Genomic DNA, 25,208 nt, shown 5'->3' on the forward strand with positions numbered 1-25,208 from the left:
AAGAAGTGGAAAAGCAAATAAAAGCAGCATAAGATGAACACGGGTGCATTAATTGAACTGGCTGGCTGACAAACGTCTTTCACCAGGATCTATACACCCAAATTAATCCAAAAGCAGTTTTATTCATTTGCATGCAAATGCAAGTAACACTTTAATTATTCATGCAACCCTTGTATTAAATTAGATATGAATTAATAAAAAGAAAACATCAAGATAAGAAAATTTAAAAGGAGATAGTTGCATCAATACATGAAGACAACAGCCTGGATCAGGTTGTTCCCCTGGGAAATAAGACTCTGAGCACATAAACAACACCAAACTCTATTACAAGGCAGAATAACTTGGCTTAATCAACATCTTAAATCGTGCTAATGTCAATATTCCTCTCCTCACCCTGTGAATGGAAGCATTAGTAGTAATCTTCAAGAAAAAGATGAAGACAATATCACAAGCACAGAGCCGACCGTGTCAGGTGGCTCACTTGGGAATACAACCCAAACTGGAAAAACAAGATCAAAATTAAACAGTTCTCTTTTCATCAACAATAATATCCTTTCAGTTTGTAGGGGCAGGAGGAGGAGCAAGATTTGAGCAACAGCCAGATGTAATTCCAGGCCACAGTCATCAAAACGATTACAGTGAGACGCAAAAGCGACTAAGAAGAGATACAACTGACAAAAAAATCATAAAGAGACATAAATGACTACAAATTGATGCATAATGACTGAAAATAGACACAAAGTCACTGATTAGAAGGTAAATGACAACTGAACAACACTAACAAAGTTACAAAAAAAAACAGTTGAGAACTACAAATCAAAGATAATGACTACATGCTTATGAAAATAATGACACAAAGACCCAAAATGCATAGTGACTACAAAGGCTCCGATACAGATACAGGGTTAAGCAAAAACATAGACTGGTTTAATTATACAAATTGATCATACAGACATGTGGTGGCATGCACTGAGATCTTAAAAAAAGAATATAATGAAACAGTCATCTACAGTGTGTTTCATAAGATTTCCTTCTTTCAGCGCTGCCATACAGCTAAGCATCAGTGGGTGCTGGATGGCCCAGCCAGAGGGTTTTTGGGATGCTCCCTTCACTAACACCGGCCTGCCACAGCGAGTCTGTTTGAGAATGAGAGTATCTGACAGGACAAGGCCGGGGCTGGCCATGTGCTGACTGAGTCCTCTGATTAAACACAGAGACATGCGAGAAGTCCGGAGGTTTACAGCAGAGCCTGCGCACAGAATGTAGCACATCACCTTTAAGGCAAGCATTGCTCATCAGGAGTAGAAGCAGGACTCAAACAGCGCGTGTTTGTGGGGCTTAAAACGCATCTTTGTGCCACAGTGAACACTGAGACAGCCCTAATCCTGTTAAAAAGAGAGGTTTTCCTTCCCACTGTCGCCATCTGATTGTGGGGGTTTCTTTCTAATATTTTAGGGTCTTTATCTTGCAATTTAAAACACTTTGAAGTGACTGTTGTTGTCCTCCCACACAGATGCATATTTTGAATTTCAATGTTTGCAAAACTTAAAGACCCACATAAATGACCCAGTTTTTAGAATTTGACTCAGTGCTTTTAATAATAAGGTATGTTTGATAGTATTTAATTTAACTACACACTTGAAAGCCTATTGCCAGAGCTGTTGAGCCGCAGCTGCTACGGTTATGTGACTTCAGTGTGCACATTAAAATGATGTATTTTTGATCTTTTGTCATTATTGTTTTGGTATCTTATTACCAACTTGCCCCATGTCCTCTGCTGTTTGCCTAATAGCTGTGCTTGTCTCTGTGTGGGTGTATTTACAAGTATTTTATGAAACACTGTGGGATAAATTGTGCCTTATGAGTGTGTGCAGCATGACATTACGTTTTAGTGTGAGAAAAAAAGCTCTTTGTATCGTTGCTTTTATCCTGCTTCTGTGACTTAACTCTAAGCTTAATTGGCTGGAGAGCATCTTGCCAAAGGAGTGAAGATGAAAGTTGATTCAAACTGGCATATTCATAGTAATGTCCTCCCTATAAATAGACAAATTAAATAACATTTTTAAAGCAAACTATGAAAAAAGTTTGTCTGCAGTAACAAGTACAGAGTGATTAGACGGTCCGGTTTTGAACCGAAGACATTGCAGGTTAATGCTGATCACCTCTGCCACGTGAGAGATTCTGTCCCCCTTAACTGCAAGTATGAATTATTCCTTTGATGGAGAAGAGTCCTCTGCTTTTTGAAGCTGTTTCATTAGCCAAAGATTGCCCCATTTCAGAGATGTGACAGCATTCTGCCATGCTCTGCCATGGGCTACTTTTACGTTAATGTTCCTCATAATAACAACTTTTTAACTACAGGAGGGTGAGCATACCTTTAAACATTCTATTCCGTCCAAACCTGGTTCGCCCAGAGTTTTCTTCCAGTTCAAAAGGGACTTTTTTCCTCCTTCCAACAAGTCCTTCCTCATAGGTCTCATCCGATTGTTAAGGTTTGTCTCTAATATTTTAGGGTTTTTGCCTTACAATATAAAGCACCTTGGGGTAACTGTTGTAGTGATTTGCTGCTATATAAATAAAATTGATTAGAGTTGAGTTGAGTTAAATTCCATTCTTTTCATCATTTGAGCAATGTGTGGATGTCGGATGCTGCAGATGTTGCTATGCCCCTCTCACACAGGGTCAAAGGGAAAAAGCCTTCTTCTGGATCACAGAGGATTGTTTTAATCTTATTGCATTTTTTTTACTTGATTTGACAGGTGAGGCATGGATAGTTGTGATTGCTGTCATGACCTTTAAAGCAGGGGTGTCCAACTCCATGCCTCAAGGGCCGGTGTCCTGCAGGTTTTAGATGTGTCCTTGATCCAACACAGCTGATTTAAATGGCTAAATTACCTCCTCAACATGTCTTGAAGTTCTCCAGAGGCCTGGTAATGAACTAGTCGTTTGATTCAGGTGTGTTGACCCACGGTGATCTCTAAAACCTGCAGGACAGCGGCCCTCAAAACCTGGAGTTGGACACCCCTGCTTTAAAGTGTTCAGTCAGACACAATGCTAACGCATTCAGATCCCATCACATCAGGGGAACATATACTCAGGGAAAAAAATTATTTGAACCCCTGCTGATTTGGTACGTTTACCTGCTAACAAAGAAATGATCAGTCTATAATTTCAGTGGTAGGTTTATTTGAACAGTAAGAGACAAAACAATAGCCAACAAAAAAATGCATTTCAAAAAACTTAGAAATTAATTTGCATTTTCATGAAGGAAATAAGTATTTGACCCCTTTGCAAAACGTGCTTCAGCACTTGGTGACAAATCACAGAGGTCAGATGTGTCTTATAGTTGGCCACAAGTTTTGCACACATCTCAGGGGAGATTTTGTCCCACTCCTCTTTGGAGATCCTCTCCAAGTCATTAATGTTTCATGGCTGATGTTTGGCAACTGTAACCTTCAGCTTCCTCCACAGATTTTCTATGGGATTAAGGTCTGGAGGCCACTCCGAAATCTTATTATGCTTCTTCTTGAGCTTCTTCTTCAGCCTTGGCCGTGTCATGTCACGCTGGAATACCCACCCACAATGCATTTTCAATGCCCTGGCTGAGGGAAGGAGGTTCTCACCCAAGATTTGATGGTACATGGACCCATCCATCCTCCATTTGATGCAGTGTAGTCCTGTCCCCTTAGCAGAAAAACACCCCAAAGCATACTGTTTCCAACTCCATGTTTGACGGTGGGGACAGGGTTCTTGGAGTCATAGGCAGCATTCTTCCTCCTCCAAAGTTGAGTTGATGCCAAATAGCTCAATGTTGGTCTCACTTGATCACAACACTTTCACTCAGTCCCCCTCTGAATCATTGAGATGTTCAGTGGCAAACTCCAAACAGGCCTGTGCTTTCTTGACCAGGGGAACCTTGCAGGCACTGCAGGATTTCAGTCCTTCACGGGGTAGTGTGTTACCAAATGTTTTCTTGGTGAATATGGTACCAGCTGCCTTGAGATCATTGACAAGGTCTTCCTGAATAGTTCTGGGCTGGTTCCACACTGCTCTTATTATCTCATTATCATGAGATCTTACAAGGAGCTCAAGACCGATGGAGATTAACAGTTATTTTATGGTTCTTCCACTGGCGAATAATGGCACCAACTGTTGTCACCTTCTCACCCAGCAGCTTGGCGATGGTCTTGTAGCCCATTCCAGCCTTGTGTAGGTCCACATTCTTGTCACTGACATCTTTGGAAAGTGCTTTGGGCTTGGACATGGTGCAGAGTTTAGAATCTGAATAGATACCTGCGTAAAATAAACCTGTGAGCCAGAAATCTTGCTGATTGATATTGAGGATCAACTACCTATTTCCTTCATGAAAATGCGAAGAAGTTTGTAACTTTTTTGAAATGCATTTTTCTGGATTTTTTGTCTTTGTTCTGTGTCTCACTGTTCAGATAAACCTACCATTGAAATTATAGACTGATCATTTTGTTGTTAGTTAGGGCAGACTTAACAAATCAGCAGGGTTTAAAATAAATCTGGCGGGGGGCTAAAGACATCCACTTTCAGTAACTAATAAGATGTAACTGGAACATGCGTTTCATTTTCACATTCAGAATCAGCACTACATTGTGAGGCTTTCATCATTAATTCCAAGCAGTAAGCTGTCACTGGCTCAGCAGCCTCTATCGTGTTAGATTTTACGTGATCCAGCCAAATGAAAATGGAATTATGTCTTCATTGAGCACCAGCGGTATACTGGCTCCCTTGAGCCTTATATCTGCAGGACAATTCACTTTGCTTCCTTTGACTCCCTCAAGCGTGACAGCTGTGCACAAATCAAAAGGCATCTAAAAACATGTGAATGAAAGGACAGGGTTCACCTGTCAAATGTTCAAGCCTTGACCCAGGGCTGGGTCTGTTTCTTTAACCTTTATATTGCTCTATTTGCATCCTATTGGCTGCTGCAATGCAAACTGTAATTATGTTTTCCCACAAGGTTCATTTAAGTTTCATCACATCACTTCACGTTGTCTTATCTTTACGAGAGGATTAGCACAACTTCATAGGCACAGCAAGCCATTTAAAAGTGTTGTCATTTTTTGGCTGTGGATTGTGCAGTGAGAGGAGTATTTTTTTTTCTCCTTTCACTTGAGTGATGGGGCCGGTTCTCATCACGATACATGAATAAATCGCCACAAAGTTCATGAATAATGGATGCTAATAATCTGCAGGTCTGCGGTTTTGAACTATCCTTTTAATCACAACCTTACCGTAAGGCTGCAATTCATGTAGAAAGTCCCAGTGAGATGATGAAATAGTCCAAATTGTTAGAAATTGCTGTCATCTCTATCGAAATATGATGTTTCTCCTAATTACAAAGGGGTAGAAAACCCTTTGGAAGTGAACCTGAGAACCACAGACATGAATAAGGAACTTGCGGCAATCAGCAACAACAGGATTTGCAACAATTTGCAACACTCAAAAAAAAGCAACAGATTTTGTTATTTCAGTTGATTACTTGAGCATTCACTGAGCATTAAATTCGTTAATTAACGTCTACTGCTCATCAATTATTGGACTAATCTTTCCTGCACTAACATAAGCTCCTCTACTTTTCCCATTCCCATTTTTCTGTTTAGCCACATATATGAAAAACCAGCAGCCCTCATGTAAAGGTCTTCAATAAGTGGGTCTCTGTTATGTTTGTATCATTCACTAAAATAGCACAATTCACATCCTGCCATGTTCACGTAGCTTTATTGAGGAGTGCTCGCACTGCATGCAAACAACACTCCATCTCTGCTTGTGATTGCAATGCTCTGAAAACCTGAAGGCATCATGGGAAGCACACCAACAACATCCGTTTTGATGCACTATAAATAAATCAATATTGAGCGCACAGCTACACATATAATAGAATATCTATAGCAACTGAAAAAAAAAGTAAGTTTACCTCCAGTAACATTCATCTCGTGTCCTGTTTTCTGACAAATACCCACAAAATGCAAAAGAGACTCTATGACCACACCTGTAGAATTACACAATTACACAATTAGTTTTTATATTTTGGTTTAATTTCTGTGTTATAAACATGTAACATCACAGTTACCTTCAATACCTATCATAGCTAGAACAACAGAATGACGGACAGAACGTGTTTCTACCAGTTTTCTCAAATTTTCAGAGCATTTCAGTGCATTTTGTGGAAGAACTACCTTATTGAACTCCAGTGCATATTCCATGGGAACAGTCACTGACTGCACTAATTAATTACGTCATTAAGTAATGTGTCATTAGGTTGTAGGGAAAAATAAAAGCTAGCAAGCAAACCCAAGGGTTCAAAATTAGTTTTGGTGAGCAGACACTAATAAAAACCCAATAATACTTCTTTAACATTCCTACGAAGGATCTGATCACAGTGTATCTGGTATCTGACTGAGGACATACATATATCCATAGGTTGCCAGTTGACGTCTTGGTCCCTCTCTCTTCTCTCCTCACTGTCATCAACTTTTTCTTTCTGTAGCTTTTGCAGTTTTGTTTGTTAATTATGAGTTGAGTTGGGAGACTCTGCCAGTCCTGTTTTCAGTTTTGGTTCTATTAGTTTAGCTCACTAATATTGATTCAGGGAAAAGCCAGAATCTGATGGCCTTTCATGTGATTTGTTAATTGTCTTCTTCCTCTTTTCTTTGTTGTAGCGAGGGCTCTCATCTCATTATTTCGCTGTGTTCTTTATAAGTAACTGTACTTTCATTATACAAAGTTTGTTGAACTGCAGCAGCATGGTGGCGTCTCAAATGTTGGGTTCCCTTTGAGCCAACATTATGAAATCATAAGGGTGCGCTCTGTGCTCACTGTAACATTAGAGAAACTGAAGAGGATTCTTGGCCCTGTCATTTTGCATTTAGTTCCTTTACATTCATGCAGTACAAACAAAATCTGCTCGACCCATCCGATTTGATCATTTTGGCAGGAAGTCAGATACAACCAAATCAGTCAATGTAACCTTAGCCTCGAATGAAGAGCCTTTCTCCATTCTTTGCTGTTATTTCCCATTTATAGTGTTCCTACACTAAAGACTGCATGAAAAACAAACTGACTGAATTCATGTAAGAAAAGGCTGTTTTGAAATTGATCCATGTTGGTCTGATAGGCTTTCCAGGCACAAGACCCTATTGGTTATCACATATAAATTTCCTTTTCCTTATAACCAAAAGTGGCCGTGTTTTGGCGTCATTTCGCTGTTAACTAGTAAACACTCCACACTGTGAATAAACTACTACAAGCACACTTGGCGTTTAAGCTTTAGAGTGCTTCCTTCTAATGCCTCGTTTATTGTGTCCACGCAGCCAGTAGGTCAGCATCTTACATCACTGACTTCCTGTCTCTTTAATCTGCCACCTTGAAATTGCAAAGGTTGCTTCAAAGAGTTGACAGCCTGTCTCGTATCCAAAAAGATTCACTAAAGAGATAGGGATCAGGGCAGGGTGTCACACTCCACGCTTCTCTTTACCGACAGAAGAAAATCACTGAATCCCCAGGACTGATTTCACCCAATGACAAGTATGTAATTCTCTTTTCGACTTGTCTGAAATGATAAAAATGGATTCCTGCATTTTGGTGCACATTATCTGGTGGATGGATTTTAGCTTTACACAAGCCTGACTGATTTCATATTTAACCTCTGCACTACACATTACCACACTGTGATGCTTAGCTTTAAAAAAAAAAAGTGGTAGCAGATGAATCCTTTCACAGTAATTTAGCTCAATGTGCAGAAATCAGTCGACGTGTTGCATTTTACCACTGTAATGAGGTGAGTTACTGTAGCTGTCAGCACAATTCAACTGAATTAGTCTTTCCACTATGGCTCCCCATGAGAGAGGAATATTGATCCTACATTACTTAGATTTTTTTTCAGAAGTTGGAAGGATCTTGTTTGTACTGCAAGAACAAACTCAGCATGTATTCAATTACCCACAATGCTCTCTGTCTCTGATATTTTCATTTGCTTCTGATGCCACTGATTCCTTTTTTCATCACTAACATGTTTTATTGCCATTAATTGAATGTTTTTGCTTAGAATCATCCAAGCAAACCAACCCACAGATGAAATATTTATTACAGCAGAATATGTAAAGTGTGAGAAAAACTTAATGGAAACAGCACATCCATAGTAGCAGTATGTGTGTATTTAAAGAAAAGCCGCTAACAGGCAGACAAATGTTGAGTACTACACAGTACCCAATGATGAATGAACTCTTTATTAAATTACTTTTTTTTTTAAAAATGAGACTTTGGAGGTTTGACATTTTCAGCTAATGTTCAGTGGCTAGCTAGCTTATTAGAAAGGTCACTGTGGTACTGGGTGGGTTGCTTGTTCTGGCTAGTGAAAAGCAGCTAAACTCCTTCTTAGTTTGCTCATCTAACTGCTCAAAAAATGAGAATAAGTTTATTTCCTCATACTTTACATTTGAGACCTACTTGCTTCACATAGCTTTCTTTGATTGATTAACATTTCTTGAGTTTAAAAAGTGTTTCCATATAAGCTAGTTTTTTTTGGTCTCTTCTTGTAAATAGGCTCTTAAAAACTGATTTGTGTGGTGCTATATGAATACGTGTTTCTTTGTGCTCTGGGTGAATCTAAAGCCCTGTCCACAGAACCGCTCATCAGGCATCACTGTATCTAGCACATGGCTGGTCGCTAGGCAACATTCCAGGATCCTGTTGGCTAGTCAACAGTCTAATGTATTTACCAACCATATATCAATGAATGGTATGTTTCATTCTCTTCAGTGACTTGTATGCATGTCAATTAATTGCATAAAACCTCATATAAGTTTTAAGGCACAGTAAATCATTTTTTGAGGCTATTTAATAGAAAAAAATTGTTGTACTCAAATATACATTGTTTACTGTGTAACTACAAATTAATGTATTCTCATAATCTTTTTTTATGTATGTGGCTAGAGACCGACCACATATGTAATACGTCTTATAAGTTACTTTTAGTTTAAATTTAAAGATTGCAAATAGCTTTTGATTGATTGATTGAATCTTTATTTTGAACATGTTGAAAAAGTACAACAAAATAGAATTAAAAAAGACAAATGAACAAAGCAAAACAAAAGGAAAACGAGCAACCACAACTCCAAATAACGTTCATGTTCAAAAAGGAGCAGGAAGAAGCATAAGCTTATTTAATCCCACCCCTTTTCCACTATCTAGTATAAATAGACTACAGAAATACCTCCTTGCAATTACATTACATGTTATGTGTAACATATATATATATATATATATATATATATATATATATATATATATATATATATATATATATATATACCCATACCAACATACCTGTGCACCCGCACACACATGAAAATATTAGACAAGAACACCCTATCAAATCTCTACCTTTTCCCTGTACCCTGTAAAAACCATATCCTTAAACCGCTTTTTAAACTGCGCCATGCTTGGACATTGCTTCATATCTTTACTTAGTCTGTTCCACAGCTTCACTCCACACACAGAGATGCAAAAACTTTTTAATGTTGTACGGATACGAGGATGTTTTAAATTTTATTCCCCCCTCAAATTGTATCCCCGTTCCCTTTTAGAAAACATTTTTAGAATATTGTCAGGAAGCAGGTTATTTATTGCTTTATATATAATTTGTGCAGTGAGAAAATGAACCAGATCTGTGAATTTTAGAATTTTTGATTTTAAGAATAGTGGATTTGTATGATCTCTGTAACCAGTTTTATGGATTATCCTTATGGCCCTTTTTTGTAATATAAAGACTGATGATAGCGAACATTTGTAAGTATTGCCCCAAACCTCTGCACAGTAATTCAAATACGGTGCAATCAGGGAACAATAGAGAATGTGGAGTGATTTGTGGTCCAGAATGTGTTTTACTTTACTCAAGATTGAGACACTTCTTGAAATTTTGTTATGTATATGATTTATATGAGACTTCCAGTTTAATTTATCATCTATAATCACACTAAGAAACTTATGTTCAAGTACTCTTTCAATTTACATACCATCTAAATGAATCTGCACCTGTGTATTTCTAAGGGAATGCCCAAATAAGATAATTTTAGTTTTACTTAGATTTAGCGATAGTTTATTCCTGTTAAACCATTTTTAAATTTTGCACATTTCTGAAGTAATTGTATCCAGCAGCTCCTTTAGATTCCCCCCAGAACAAAAAATATTTGTGTCATCTGCAAATAATACTAATTTTAATATATCAGATGCCTTACAAATATCATTTATATAAATAATAAATAATTTTGGACCCAGTACAGAGCCTTGTGGAACACCACAAGCAATGTCCAAGCATGATCAGGAACGGACACCCAGCTTCACAAATTGTTTCCTGTCACCTAAATAATTTTTCACCCATTGCAGTACAATCCCCCTGATCCCGTACTGTTCCAGTTTATTAATTAATATGTCATGATTGATTGTAGGGCTGCACGATTTTGCATAAAATGAGAATCACGATTTTTTGGCTTAGAATTGAGATCACGATTCTCTCACGATTTTCTTTTCCAGTACAAATATTTATTGCACTTATTAACTGCACATCATCTTCGTAACAGTTGAGACTGAACATGAAAACAATAAATAAACATAAAAACAACAAATGTCTCACAAGTTTTGTTGTTGCCGCAAAATGTTGTAGTGCTTGAAATTCCGTCTCCACCGTTGCTCGACACTGTGTGTATAGAGCAGGTAGTGCAGCAATAGAAAAATAGTTGCAGGACGGCACTGTGTAGCGTTTGTCTAGGGTGTTGATCATTTTCCAAAATCCCTCGTTTTGCACAGTGTTGATGGGAGCCATATCTTTGGTCAGGTGATAAGTGATAGCCTCCATAATTTCTTTGTGCCTGTGGGAGTTCGACGTGTATAGGGAAGCGCTGTATAAGGTTCCCGTTATTGATGTTTGGGTGGTTGACCGGGACGGATTTTCTCCTGTCACTTTCCTGTCATCCCTGACGTGCTCTCCGTTGTTTTTTCCCTGCTAATTTTAGCATCACACAGCTTCTGTACCACGTGGTATAAGGCTCCGTAAACAGGCCTGTAATTTGTGAAGTGGCGTCTATCCCCGGTTTTATACAGCGGCACAACTTTGGCTATTTTCATTTTGTTTGGCACTTTTCCCGTCTGAAATGATAAGTTGCAAATATATGTTAGAGGTCCTACAATTCCTTCAATGACCTTCTTGACGATTTTCATGTCAATATCATTACAATCAGTAGATGTTTTATATTTATACATGTGTACAATGTCAATTATTTCTTTTTCCTCCACTGATGTGAGGAACATTGAGTTAGGGTTCCTATCAATCAGGTTTTCACTACAGTCTACTGATGGCAGTGACTCAGGAATATTTTCTGCCAGTTTTGGTCCAATATTTACAAAATAATGATTAAAGCTGTTGACCTTATCAGCAGTGTTTTCCATAATATTGCCATTGTCGATAAAGTATTGAGGATAACTTTGTTGTCCAGAATTATTTTTAATGATACCGTTTAAAACATCCCATATTCCCTTCATATTATGTTTATTGTTGTTCAATATTTTACTATAATACTCCTTTCTACATACACGTATAATATTGGTCAACTTATTTTTGTATTTTTTATATTTATTTTCAGCATCTTTTGTTCTTTGTTTTAGGAATTCCCTATAGAGTGTATTTTTCTTTTTACATGCATTTTGTAAACCCTTAGTGATCCATGGTCTATCTGAATATTTGTGCTTTCTGTTGTATTTTATTGTTGGACAGTTTTTATCGCACAACTCCATGAATATTCTTAAAAATATGCCATATGCAATATCAATATCAGCTTCTTTGTACACATTGTCCCAGTCCTGATTTAATAGATCGTTCTTAAGTGCATTCACAGTTTCTTCTGTCCTTACACGTCTGTATCTCAGTTGTTCTTCATGCTGATTTTTCTTATAATTAGTGTCATAAACTGCAAAAACTGGTAGGTGATCACTGATGTCATTAATTAATATTCCACTCACAATGTTGTTTTCCATATTGTTAGTGAAAATATTGTCAAGTAAGGTGGCACAATCTGGTGTAATTCTGCTAGGCCTGGTTATTTTAGGATGTAAACTCAAACTGTACATAGTGTTTAGGAATTCGTCGGTCATTGTATGCTTTTTCGGATTCAACAGGTCAATATTAAAATCACCATAGATAAACATAACTTTTTGATTTGTTTTAGAGAATATTTCCTCTATGAAGTCATTAAATACTTGAATACTAGAGCCAGGTGTTGTATATATACAGCTAATTATTACATTTTTTCTCTTTTTCCTTATAAATTTCAATTGTTATACATTCTAGTAAATTATCAATTACAGTTGTCATACTTTCTACCACCTTGTAGTTTAGGTTTTTATCCACATACACAGCTACTCCCCCTCCACTCTTGTTCCTTCTATTTACAAAATTCACTTCATATCCCTCCAGTCCAAAGTCCATTCCTTTCTCCGCATTGATCCATGTTTCAGAAATGGCAATAATTCCAAATGGATTTGTCAACTCATTTAGATATTCCTTTATATTGTTGAAGTTGGCATACAGACTTCTGCTATTAAAATGGATTACTGATAATTTATTTTCCGTGTTGATGGTGTGCTTAAACTGTTCATCAGTGAAGTAGCAGCAGTTACTGCTAATGTTGTAGAAGAAATTATTTTCCGGGTCTATATCCTTTTCTAAGTCTAGAGCATTATGGTCTGTGTATCGAAATGTTCTCAGTTCCAGATTATCATAAAGAGAATTCCAATGAGTTATATTGATATTGATATTGTTGCCGGATGCAGATGAAGTTCTTTTGGACTGTGCCATGTGTTGTGTTGTGTGTCACGTCACATGTGTATTCATACCTCCAGAGTAAGTTGACCTCAGTATTTGTCCAGCTCCTCCATATTTCTGATGACCAACACTTTGGCTTGTTCTGGTGTTCCATTGAGTTTAATGAATACTTTGCAGTTGGTGGTCCATGTATTTTGAATTTTTCCCTGTTTCTTCAAGTAACGTGCTTTCCTGGCAATGTCCGCATTTCTTTTTATCAGATGTTCGTTCATGAAGACATCGGATCCTTTCAGTTTCTTTCCTTGTTTTAACAGTGCTGTTTTGTGTTTTCTGTTTGCAAATCTCACAATGATGGCTGGTTTGTCACTGTCATTTTTTCGGGGTAGAGGGTAGCAAGCCTCAATGTTGTTATAATCCACTTCCACACCTTTGGACCGTAGAAAGGTAACCACTTGATGCTCCGTGGAGTTGACATCTTCCTCTAGCTAGTTGATGCTAGCATCCTTCCTCTCTCTCACCGCTACGGTTCAAAAACATCAACTTCTGAGTTTTCGAGAGGTCGCAAATGACGAGCCACCACTTCTGGACGGTTTCCCACACACGCTCTCAAAGATTAGTATCCACCAAACTATATATGACTATTTACGTATATAAATCTTGTAAACGTTTATGTACAAGTTACTTATAAACTTGGACCTATTCCATTACAAATACATATGAGCAGGCTGTTCATAGAAGCCACCATGTTGCCGCGTTGGACCGTGGCCAAGCTGGGCGTTGCCTTCTGCCTAATCACATTTTATGTAAGTGGTTAGAGTCGGCCACATATGTAGTACACCTTAGGAGATTATTTTAATTCAAAGATTTGAATTTCACAAGTAGCTCTTGCAAGCTAAATATGACCATTTAACATTCCTGCATTTATTTTAATTGTCTCTTTGTGGTTATGTCTTTCCCTTCCTTTTGCAATTGCTTATTGTCAGCAGATTAGACATGCAACCCTCCCGTTGTTAAGTGTTAGGCTGAGTGCCCTGAAAATCACACATTCCCTCTGATAAACAGCTTGATAACATTCTTAAATTGTATGAGAATTTAAGTGTCTGTGTAAAAAAATATTACATCCACTTCAAAGAAAATGTTACTAATGCCAGCTAACAATGCTCAACAGCAGCTAGCAGAGCTAAAACAAACAAACAAACAAACAGCTGCAACCCCAGTATCACTGTCATCAGTCAGACGTGAGCACATTGACTCATATCGGACTCCTTTCACAAAAATGTACAGCTTTCTCTATAGTAAATAGATGTGACACTCGGGATACGGACGCTGCAGTCATATTGACAGCTGAGGTAAACAGCAGACTTACAGCCTGAACTCACTACAGATGAACAGTGACCAGAGATGTTTGTCCTTCAGCAGCCACCATAGCTGGGATTATGAATTTGAATTGGGAGGGGTACAAAACCAGAATTAAATTAACTGCAATTTGTAATCTACTGACATCTAATAGTGAGTTTTTTGGAGGTAGTTCTCCAGAAGCAATGTATGTTTTGGGTTGTTGTCATGTTGGAAGACAAAGCGATGACTCGGAATCAGTTTTGCTACAGACTGCTGGAGGTTTTCTTTAAAAAAATTTCACTTATCTTTCTTTTCTCATGATTCCTTCCACCTTGACAAGATTGCTAGTTCCAGAAACACTGAAGCATCCTCACAGCATAGTGCTCACGCCGCCGTGTTTCACTGCAGGGACAGTTCTTCATGTTGCATGCCCCTTCTTTCTCCAAACATAAGCAGCATTTCTACGGCCAAAGAGCTCTAGTTTCATCTTATGTGACCAAAGGACACACTTTCAGTATACATAATTTTACTCCAGGTTGTTCTTAGCGGTTTGAAGATGTCTCTTCTGCAGAAGTAGAGATTGTCTTGGTCTGTAGCCTTGCAATCCAATCCTGTGCAGGATTCTAGTGATTGCCTTCTTTGGCTAAGTCACTCACTAGTGTCTTGGCAGTTTTTCTGGGGTCTTTATACCCATCTCTCACTAGTTTCTTTTTGCCAGGCTTGTTCTAAACTTTGTGACCCTCTTTGAATTTCTTCATACTTCTCACTCCAGGTCTTGACACTCAGAAATGCTCTGATAACTTTGTATATCTGTCTCCAGCTTTCTTTCTGGCATTATGCTTTCTCAAGTGACAACTCAAATCCTTGCTGAGTTTTTATACTATGTGTAAATGAGAAGAAAAACCTCTGTTTTAACTTGATTTTAAAAGCTTTGAGCGTTGAGTTAAAGCACATCATTGCACAGCAGTGGTTTTTGTTATGGCTCAATAAAAGGGGGCTAATGATTCTTGCTTTTTCTAAAATAATGCTGTTCTTGTGTGCAAACAGAAAATTCTAATGGAAGCTAGTATGTTTAAAAATGCTATATTAAAAATCCCTCACTCTGCAGAAAAAAGCACTTGAGAATTTTTTTGACAGAAGCTTTAATTCATATGTGGCCTGATAACTTTATTCTCATCTGTATGTGCTGTTTTAATGGAGTAACCTGATGAGAGGGCAAAGGCAGGAACTGTTTACTAAGAGACCAGGATTTTATCAAGATGCAGCTTCTCATTATCAGGATGATTCAAATCTTTATACTCACAGTGCATTCATGCAATTTGTTTCACCTCAACAAGTTGCTTCAAAATGTTCCAATTATTAGCTCTGATTACTGTGATCGCGTTATGACAGACAACACCACTATGTAAACACCCCAAGGGGACAAGATTCTAATTTCTTCCACAAGATACAACATTGTAGAAATGGGTACAATGTTAGAAACTCCCAGCTCTTTTACTGTGTATACTGTGCACAGCTGACTCTGCAGCAGCACGTCTCTTGTCTTGCTCTCCGGTTTTTCCACTTTTGCTCAGTGCCCAAGGCGACTTATTGGATTCCTTCTAAAAACAAATGTTCATTTAATGCTCATGAGATCCACTTCAAGATAACTCATCGCAAGACAGGGTGAGCTCAGCAGAGTGCCACTTTGAATCATCTGGAGAACGGAGAGTGTCTAAGCATAGCCAAGGTGCAGCTACAGATATTCCACATAAGCAGCACCGTGTCTGAACTGAACTGCTCTCAGGAGTCCAGAAGGATTATTTTTGAAATGATGCATGTCCTATGTTGTTTTAGTTCTGTGCAGTCGGTATTTTACAGCTGCTCTATCTGTTAAGCAACTCTTCAGACAAGCGGTAAAAACATGTCAGTCATCTGCAGAATGTAAATTTAAAAGAAAACCATACAAAGAAATCAAAATCAGAAAGAAAAAGGTGCAAGTGAATGAAAGCAATATATTCTTCCCACTGACCTCAGTGTGGACATCCTGAATTTCTTTCTTTTTCTTTAAAATCAGGTATAGCATAAGTCTTTCACATCCTGCCGGTTACTTAAATAGGGTAGGCTGGTTAAGATATATTAACCTACTCACAGTTTCTGTTCAACTGTCGCTTTGCAGCCCATCTCGACCTGAGGGCCTCCTTCTTTGCTGCCTTTGACACAATCACTGTCACATCTCATGTCACTAACGCCTGCTCTGTTCTGTGTTCCAGCTTTTCTGTTGCACTCGCTGACTTATGCACATCCACATGCATGTCTAATCCAGGACAGAGACACATAAATGACTGCAGATAACAACAGAAGTCTTCTTTTGAGCTGCCCTAACTGAAATCTGTTGGTTCTTCTGTAGTTAAAAAAGAACAAAACATTAAATACACCTTCTAAGTGCGTTTCAAGATGTTTAGTTTAATAATGAGATCCCTGCAAAGCTTACGCCATGTGATTTCTAAAAATACATTCATCGTATATTCATGTTCAGACCTGCCTGAGTGAGTGTGGAATCTACTGTACGCCAGTTTTTTAGAACAGCAGCATGCTCCCATTCCTTTCACGTTGTACAGTAGTTTGTGTCACGTCTCTCTTTTTGCTCATGCTTTAAACTTCCATTCCAGCCCAGAGAGGTAAACCTCACGACTTGAAGACTTCTATAGTAACTAAGAGAAAAGGAAATGCTTAACAGCGCAGGCTGCAGTTGTGATATAAAGCTGAATACAGCACCCTGTAATTGTTAGAAATACAGCTATAAACCACCCACCCATCACTTCTGACTGTTCATTAGACAAAATAATTTATTTAAAGATCCCATTCTGGGCTACAGAAAGCTGTGACTGGGATCTGTCACTATACAATGATGTCTTATAGGAGAAACAAGTGGGAGAGGAAATGATCTGCTCATTATTCTATAGTGAAAACATAGATTTCAGGAGTTCAGGAGGGATGCCAGGGACAAAAAACATAACTGTCAGCACAGTGACTGCAGATTTCTGTGTTTTCTTTTACATAAATAACATTAATAACAAAGTAAACAAAAGATAAATGAAGCATTCAAATGAGTCAAAACTCTCCATAAAGTTTCCAGGGTGAGCATCCCTCTGGTCCTCGCTTAATGCCCAACCTCCAAATGTGCAAACAAAACCTTCACCCATGGCGGAAGACAGTTACTAATTAATATGAATCTACAGCTACACTGTATAAACTAATGTGGCTTTATTTGAAATGTTCTCCCATTTTTGAGTTGATGAAACTGATTGTTGCTAAATAACTGAAGCTACTTTGTAGAGTAAATGAAACCCACTTCAGTGTGTGAGAATATATTTGCACTGTGTTCATCTACTGTAATAACTTTTTAAAATGAATTTCACCTAAACTACTTTTGATGTGGAATTTAACCTTAAATTTAACACTTTATGTTGAAAGCTATCATCAAGGTCCATTTATAATATTAAATTGATTTCTTTGTTTCTCCCCAACATCAAAACAAACCATTTCTGTTCCTTTTGCATCAGGAATTCAAGTGACGGGGTGGGGCTTTAATTTACTGCCCCAGCTGTGGATATCTGAGAGTAACAATACACATTCATATCCATCACTGTCTTATGGCCTGAGGAGACCCTGAAGGATGAAGATGAATAAAAAGAAGTTTATGTGCCAGCCAGCCATGTGAGGTGGACGTAGCAATGTGACCACAATTCTCACAGTGTTAGATTGCTCTCTGGGTAGATCACCCCACTGATGTTGATGCCTGCCTCACATATAAGGTCAATAAAAGTAATGCAGCACACAAGGAGGAATGGCTCTGAATTATTTAGCGAGGAAAGATTTGAAATTTTCTCGATACTGCAGCAGAGGCGGGGGGTGGGAAAAAAATTAAAAAGAGCCTCTCAACCTCATTTTCCAAATCAGCCTGTGTGCTCAACTGGTGTCCTGATAGACTTATTGTGAGAGCCTTATCTTCTCTGGTGTTGGGCTTAATCTCCTGCCCACTTTGAGAGCGAGAAGAACAAACACTCGGAATTAGAGCTGCTTTTCACTCTGCACAAGGCTGCCGCTGCTGCTCATTCTGATTGGGGCGTTATTGATGCAGAGAGAAGCAGCAGTAAATTGGAAAGCTGGGTGATTGGTTACATACAATGAGGATGAGGAGAGCTGATTTAAAAAGAAGAAGAAGAAGAAGAAGAAGAAGAAGAAGAAGAAAGAAAGAAAGAAAGAAAACAACTCCTGATTGCAAATGGCTTTCTTTTAAAAATACAGATCTGACACAGTGTGGGGGGGAAATGATCTGTAGGTAAAACATCATTTGGTGTTCTACATATCTGAGTAAGGAGAGGAAATTACATGAGGTCTATTGATTGCATTTTTGTAACCAAGGAATTAGTCATTTGTCTGTTTGTAACTTGGAGGGAATCACCACTGTTAACAAGAAATGAAAGCTGTTTTTTTTTTTAATCACTCACATTTAGTTTGTATGAAAAGATGAATATTGAAGAACAATGTTGGCAATTTAAGCCAAATCAGACTAATAACAATAACAATAATAACAACAACAACAACAATAATAATAATAATAATAATAATAATAATAATAATAATAATAATAATAATAATAATGATAATAATAACAACATTAGGGTTTAACACCTTATCTGTTTATACCGGGTCTGGGGCCAGGTGTTGGTGCCATCTGTAGCGGTTTAACACCTCAGCCTGGATGATTCATTTGTGGAAAACTGTGTGCTCTTACCTCTGGCTCTGGCCGGTCTGCTGGGGACGGAGCGGTTCGTGTTGCTCACGTTGTAGTCGCTAACTTCCACGCTGAGGTTCCCCCACTCCGTCACAGTCCCGTTCCCCGTCCGTAGAGCCATCCTCTCTTCGCTTCTGGTTTCACACCTGCGCTGAGTGACTGAGCCGATCAGCCCGCCACCTTTTCCTTCATAACAGCCGGAGAAGGGGCGTTTAGGAAACTTGGAGGCGGCCCAGAGTTCTGTTTGCTTTTCTTTTCCTTCTTCTTCTTCTCTTTTTAAAATCTCGAGCACGGTGGAATAAATGGAGACCAGGCGGAGTGTGACAGGGTTAACTGATGGGGAGCCGTGAGGGAAGCCCCGGGAAGCGCGCAGTACAGCGGACTGAAGCCCGACTGTGGAGGAATGAGGCTGCGCTGCTAAGGCAACTGAGGAGCTCTCACACTCTCTTCCTCTCTCTCTCTCTGTTCACACCACCGTCACTGCAACAGTTTAGAGAAATCATACACAAACTGGCTGCTGCTCATCCGTAGGTGGACTGACTTCAAGCTCGATCAGCTCCAGAGCTTCCTTTTCTAAGTGACACCACAGCAGTGGTGGAGACACCGTTTATATGAGGGTGTCCATGCAGGGCTACGTGCTTGGGGTGACGTTGGATCTCCATCCATTTTAACAAGATTTATTAAGAATTTGTGATAAATCCACCTGACCAAACCAATCATTTTCTTTATCACTCACTAGTTCTGTGCCATACTTATTCACTTGGTATTGATCTGATGCCAAGTAAATATGAGTATCTATCGCCAATACAGATATCGATATTTTCAGCTATATAGGCAGATTATGTAGGGGAGAGTAGTATGTCATGATTTGTGAGATGAATCATCAATAATTTGAAAAGGTTCAGACGTTTTTCACAGTGTGTGTTTGAAGGTTTTTTTTTTCTTTTCCAGAAAAATAATTTGTTGAACACAGATCAGTGGGCTGCACGCTGAGGACAGAAACAAAGTAATCAGATACCAATACTGATTACTGATATTTGGATCGATCCACCCACATCTGTGTCTCACATTTGTCATTTGAATTGGCCAAAAAGCAAAAGGACTCATGTAGAGGAGGTACTGCTACGCTTGCATCCAGTGCTATATTTTCAATTCTGGACTCTATAGATTCACTTTGCATGATTCACAGCCCATTTTTCTTAGATGTGGGCCTTGGTGCAGCAATGTCAGCTCATCCTCTGTCTGAAACCAGCTGTTTTAGCACCTTCTCTTTAAGCAAGTTTTTTTTTTCCTGATCTACTGTCCCTCATAGGTAGAAGGTTTAAGCATCAGGTGTGAACCAGCATGGCAGCGTTTGGCTCAGCTGCATCACTTGTACATACACTTGTCTCACTCTTTCAATATGGCCTTGTTTGATATGAGCTCCCATAAGTACATCTGTATAATAAAAAATGGGGAAACACCATGCATCTGCTTAATTATTATAATTTAAAAAGAGTGTTTTCATTGTTAAAATGTTTTTGGAGGAGACTGAGAGCGGTGTACCCCAGGAGAGGCCCAGGCGTTGTCCACATCCCTGGGGCTGGGCCTGTGGTCAAAGCACGGGCAGACCAACTGCAGGCCTCCACCATCATTCCCATCCCCAAAAGGTCTGAAATAGACCATCTCAATGACTACAGACCTATGTCCCTCACGTCTGTAGTCATGAGGTGTTTCAATAGTTTCTCACCACATCAGAGACTGCTTACCTTCCTCTCGGAGTAAATCGGTCCACGCAGGATTCCATCACCATCACATAGCACTGAGCCATCTGGAGAACTGGAAGAGCTACATGATGCACGTCATGCACTACAATTCAGAGTTCAACACCATAGACATCCTCACCACCAAACTGGACCACCCTCAGGTCCCCTCTGCCACATTCTCCTGGATCAAAGATTTCCTGACCAACAATCAGTACTGCCACGAGCAGTAGAAGTAAAAGACACCTTTTCTTAAATGAACTGGTTGTAAAGCAGAGGTGCCAAAGAACAGATAGCTCAGTAGGTAGAGTGGTGGCCCCATGATCGGGAGGTCAGGGGTTCAAATCCACTGAACGGCTACCCTGAAGTGCCCCTGAGCAAAGTACTGTCCCTACGCACTGCTCCCCGGGCGCCCACTGAGTGAATGGGTTAAATGTAGAGAGGAATTTCCCCACGGGGATCAATAAAGTATACGTTACATGTTGCACATCCTGTGTTCGTGATGAGAACATATTACTGTGAATGTTATTGTCTTGGTTACATATTAGCTGTTATAAATGATTGTTTAAAGCGAAAGAGTGTCTCGGTATTTTCTCGTAGCCTGTGGAACAACTTTAAATGTTCCATTTAGCTGTTTGGCTAACAGGAGAAAGGTGAGACCCTCTGAGACCCCTGATGGGCAGCGTGATGGCTTTGTTTATGAGGAACAATCTATAAGCACCTCTGGGTTTCGTTTATTTCATGTGCTGCTGCTTGAGAAATGATGCTTTGAAAAGTGTCTGGAGGTAGCGGGGGAGGAGGGGGACTTAGTTTGCACTGTGGGGGAGGAAGACTACACTATTTGTGTTTGTGATTTGTTATATGGTTGCTGTCAGTCCTGGGGATGGTTTTACAAGTACTCTTATTGCTTTTGTGCTGCTCCTATGTGTGGGTGGTGTGTGTGTGCTCCAGCTTGGCTAACACGTGTTGGTGGTTTTCCACATTTTGTAGGATAACGGCTTATTACAGTAATGCCAAAAGTCTCTCCCTTCCTCTTCCTCTGGAGCCTTCAGTGTTGAGAGTTTGGCAGCTGCTCTGCATTGATTTTCACTAGATAAAGGTCTTCACGCAGGTCATGATCAGCCTGTCTGATGAGATGGGGAATTTGCCTTTTGATACACGGGAGTGTCAGAACCTCCTCTTCCTTTTTGTAAAACTGGTGGAGTGAAAATTCACTGAAAGAAAATGCAGTTCAGCTAAAGCACTCAAGCTCCTGAGAAATTCAAACAGGCCTCTGTCATTCCACCTATTGTAAGATTTCATAAGTAGCTGAAAACACCGTAGTGAATATTAACGAGCATAGACCAATCTTCCCTAAAGCTAAAAAAAAAAGATGAAACAAACTTTGCATGAAGTATGATTATGATGTCATAATACAATCCCAATTTGAAAAAGTTGCTTTGCTGTCTGTTACGCCCCTCTGCAGCCCCTAACCTCTTTGCAGTGTTCAGCTGTTGCTAATTGACCACACCTGGTGAGGTATGGATAAAGGCATACCTGAGGCAGGCTTTCAGGAAGGCGCACCAGTCTTTGTCTTAGTGGTACCAGCTGTTTAAGCTAACTTATTATGTAATTTAAAATAAAACCTCTTCTTTGTGGAATTCTGGTGTTTATTTATATTGCAGCTTTTAAGCCAGGTCATAACATGTCTAAAATGTAAATATAGCCAAACTCATGAACTCATATTTTATCAAAAATAGAACATAGAAAATATATTAAATTAAAAAAAGGTCACTCTGAATTTGATGGCGGCAAAAAGTCTCATAAAAAGGTGGGACAAAGGCAACAAAAGGTAAGTAAGTGGTACTAAAAAGAAACAAATGGAGGGACATTTTGCAGCTAACTAGGTTAATGGAAATGGATCAGTAACATGCCTGGGTGTAACAAAAAGATCTTAGAGAGGCAGAGTTTCTGGTAAGTAAAGATGAGGAGAAAGACACCAATTTAAAAAGAAATCCATTTACAAATTGTGCAATCTGGAGAAATATTTGTGTGGCTGACATAAACGGTAATAACCAGACCGAAAAGCAGCGCACATTTCGGTGCTTTTTTTCGGTGCTTTATTTCCCCTGAGATGTCACACACTTTGAATTCTAGCCAATCATTTTACCTTTGCAAGCGTAGTAGGCAGGCCCAGGTACATAGTAGGGGTGCAACGATACACAAAATTCACGGTTCGGTTCGGTTCGATACTTTGGTGTCACGGTTCGATATTTTTTCGATACAAAAAAATGTTCATGCATTTTTAATTTGTCATTTATTAAAATTATAAATATATATTTTAACTCAAAAGTACAGTTTTAAATTTAACCCTAACCCTTGTGCGTGTTTTTTTATTTTGACAGCGAATGCGCACCTGCGGACCACTTATGTGCAGCCCTGGTTATTTAGCTCGTCATATTGCAGCCACAGAAATTCTTTTGTCCATGAAACCATAAAGCTGCACTTTCTTTTTGCCTTATAGTCTGATTTGTCATAACTTCTCCGTTTTGTGGTAAGCTTTTCTTTGGCTGTCACTTCTTCACCCTGACCTGTCTTATTTGGCTCAGCAGAACTGAAATGCTTTTACACACGCACTCACATAAGCTCAGCGATTCTCTGCGCGATCAACCTCTCACATGTTTAAGCTTGCTGTGGGAGATTTCACTTGTCATGTTTGCATAGTAAGCTAACGATTAATAAGACGATGTCAGAGGAATTGGTGCACAAATTATCATCACTCACAGATCAGTGCTGTCGCTCTCTATACACAGTTCGCACGATTGCAAAGTGAAAGCAAAAAAACAAGCGCAAATTCAAACGCGACTTCAATATGTCACATATTGACAGTGGCTCACCGATGCCAATGACATAATTACCCAGCTACATTTCTTTTTTTTTTTTTTTCTTTTTTTTTCTTTTTTTTTTTTTCTTTTTTGGCCTGTCCCGTTTGGCTCTTTTGCCATCAGAATTGTTGTCTAAAGGCAAAGAAAGATGCCCAACGGATTTACTTTACCAAACTGACCATCCCAGCCTTGCCGTAATGGTCCATTTGATTCACCTTTTATTGTTTATTTTATTTTCACTTACTGAATACGGGACAGACTTGACTGGGGGAAAGAAGGGGAGAAAGAAAGAGGGAAAGAGAAACAGCTGAGAAGAGGGACAGGGGAGAAGGGCAAAAGACAAAAACCAACAGAACGGGCAGAGAAAAAAAATGCATATATCAATCACCTGGATCACCTGCTGAGAAAGAAAAAAGAAAGCAAGCAGAAGAGAACAAGAGTAATAGAATAAACAACATCACAATGATATATGGGAATATGACAGTAAATACTAAATGTTAAACATTATTGTGCAGCACATAAGATCAACAGAACACAGTGTGCTTTGTTAATGGTACCTTTTAGATCCAAGAGTGAGCTGGTGTTCCACTTGGATCAATCCTAGAACCATTTCTCTTCCTGCTGACCATTTTCCAGTTGATTGTTGGCTATTTCTGCTGGTAGATCCGTTATGTTTGCAAGTTCAAAATATATGTTTCATAGAATGCATGCACGAAGATATTTTAGAGAAATATCAGCATAGACCAATATAGCCTTTGTTGATACCAGCATATCAGCAAATATAGTGGTATTTACCAGGATCAGTGACCGAAATGTGTTATGTTACACAAATTTTGTGCTGGCAAAATCTTTAAAAGCTAAAAGAGTTCAAAACATTCTAATTATTTTGTTACACTAAAGACTTCTTTGTATCCCTCGGATAAAACAAAAATAAGAAAAATGAAAAAAGTATCGACTATCGGACAGATTGTTGTAAATACTGGTATCAGAACAGGAATTCACAATCACTATTATGATACTGAAAACATCCTGTCAACTCAATAAAAACCAAAAGTTCATTTAGATCTAAGCCCTTTCAGTTTTTGGTGGACAATGTTTGGAATCTGTTTAAACACCTAACACCAAATTTTTTTCAGCGTTTTTTTTTCTACTGATTATCTATTTATAGCTGTCTGGCAAGTGATCAGTTAGGAAACCCTGTCATAGATGATGTGAAATGTATTCTCTGCACTCTGCTTCTCACATTCACAGGTCTGAGAAGGTGTCTTAGCTGCCAAAGCTAGCTACAACACCAGCTGAAAGTAAAATCTCTTACACTTCCAGGATCCTTAAAGGGTTTCAGATTCTCTCCTCAGATTGAATTTAATCACTATGGCCGCCATAGTGATATAATTACTGATTTCATTATGGCCAGTATTATTTCTTCCATCGATGTAGCTGACAAATAACGACCGACTTAATCCCTCTTATGTAACAGAGCATCTATCTAACAGGTGTACAGGTGTGCATTGCCTTAGGTGTGTGTATTTCAAGGTTATTAACACAAAAAGTGTTTTACATGTTCTTTACTACACTTTCTTTTTCACCCAAAGGTATTCTTCTTATCACAATTACCTTAACTTAAAACAGACAGAGAC

The 25,208-nt window shown here is 38.9% G+C and overlaps 1 protein-coding gene across 1 annotated transcript in view; it reads right to left on the reverse strand.

Moving 5' to 3' along the window:
* Positions 1–19,506, reverse strand: part of LOC147302301 (cholecystokinin receptor-like) — a 67,118-nt gene extending 47,612 nt beyond the window's left edge. The window contains exon 1 of the mRNA XM_086283749.1: positions 18,966–19,506. Coding sequence (XP_086139875.1) covers positions 18,966–19,086 — 121 coding nt within the window. The 5' untranslated portion in view covers positions 19,087–19,506. The remainder of the gene's footprint in view (positions 1–18,965) is intronic.
* Between the last annotated feature and the right edge of the window lie 5,702 nt (positions 19,507–25,208).

This window comes from Aulonocara sp. 'chitande type north' Nkhata Bay, linkage group LG23 (genome assembly GCF_057382095.1).
Source record: "Aulonocara sp. 'chitande type north' Nkhata Bay isolate Kocher_YH1m ecotype deep benthic linkage group LG23, A_spYH_male_GT1.1, whole genome shotgun sequence".
In the NCBI taxonomy this organism is placed as follows: domain Eukaryota; kingdom Metazoa; phylum Chordata; class Actinopteri; order Cichliformes; family Cichlidae; genus Aulonocara; species Aulonocara sp. 'chitande type north' Nkhata Bay.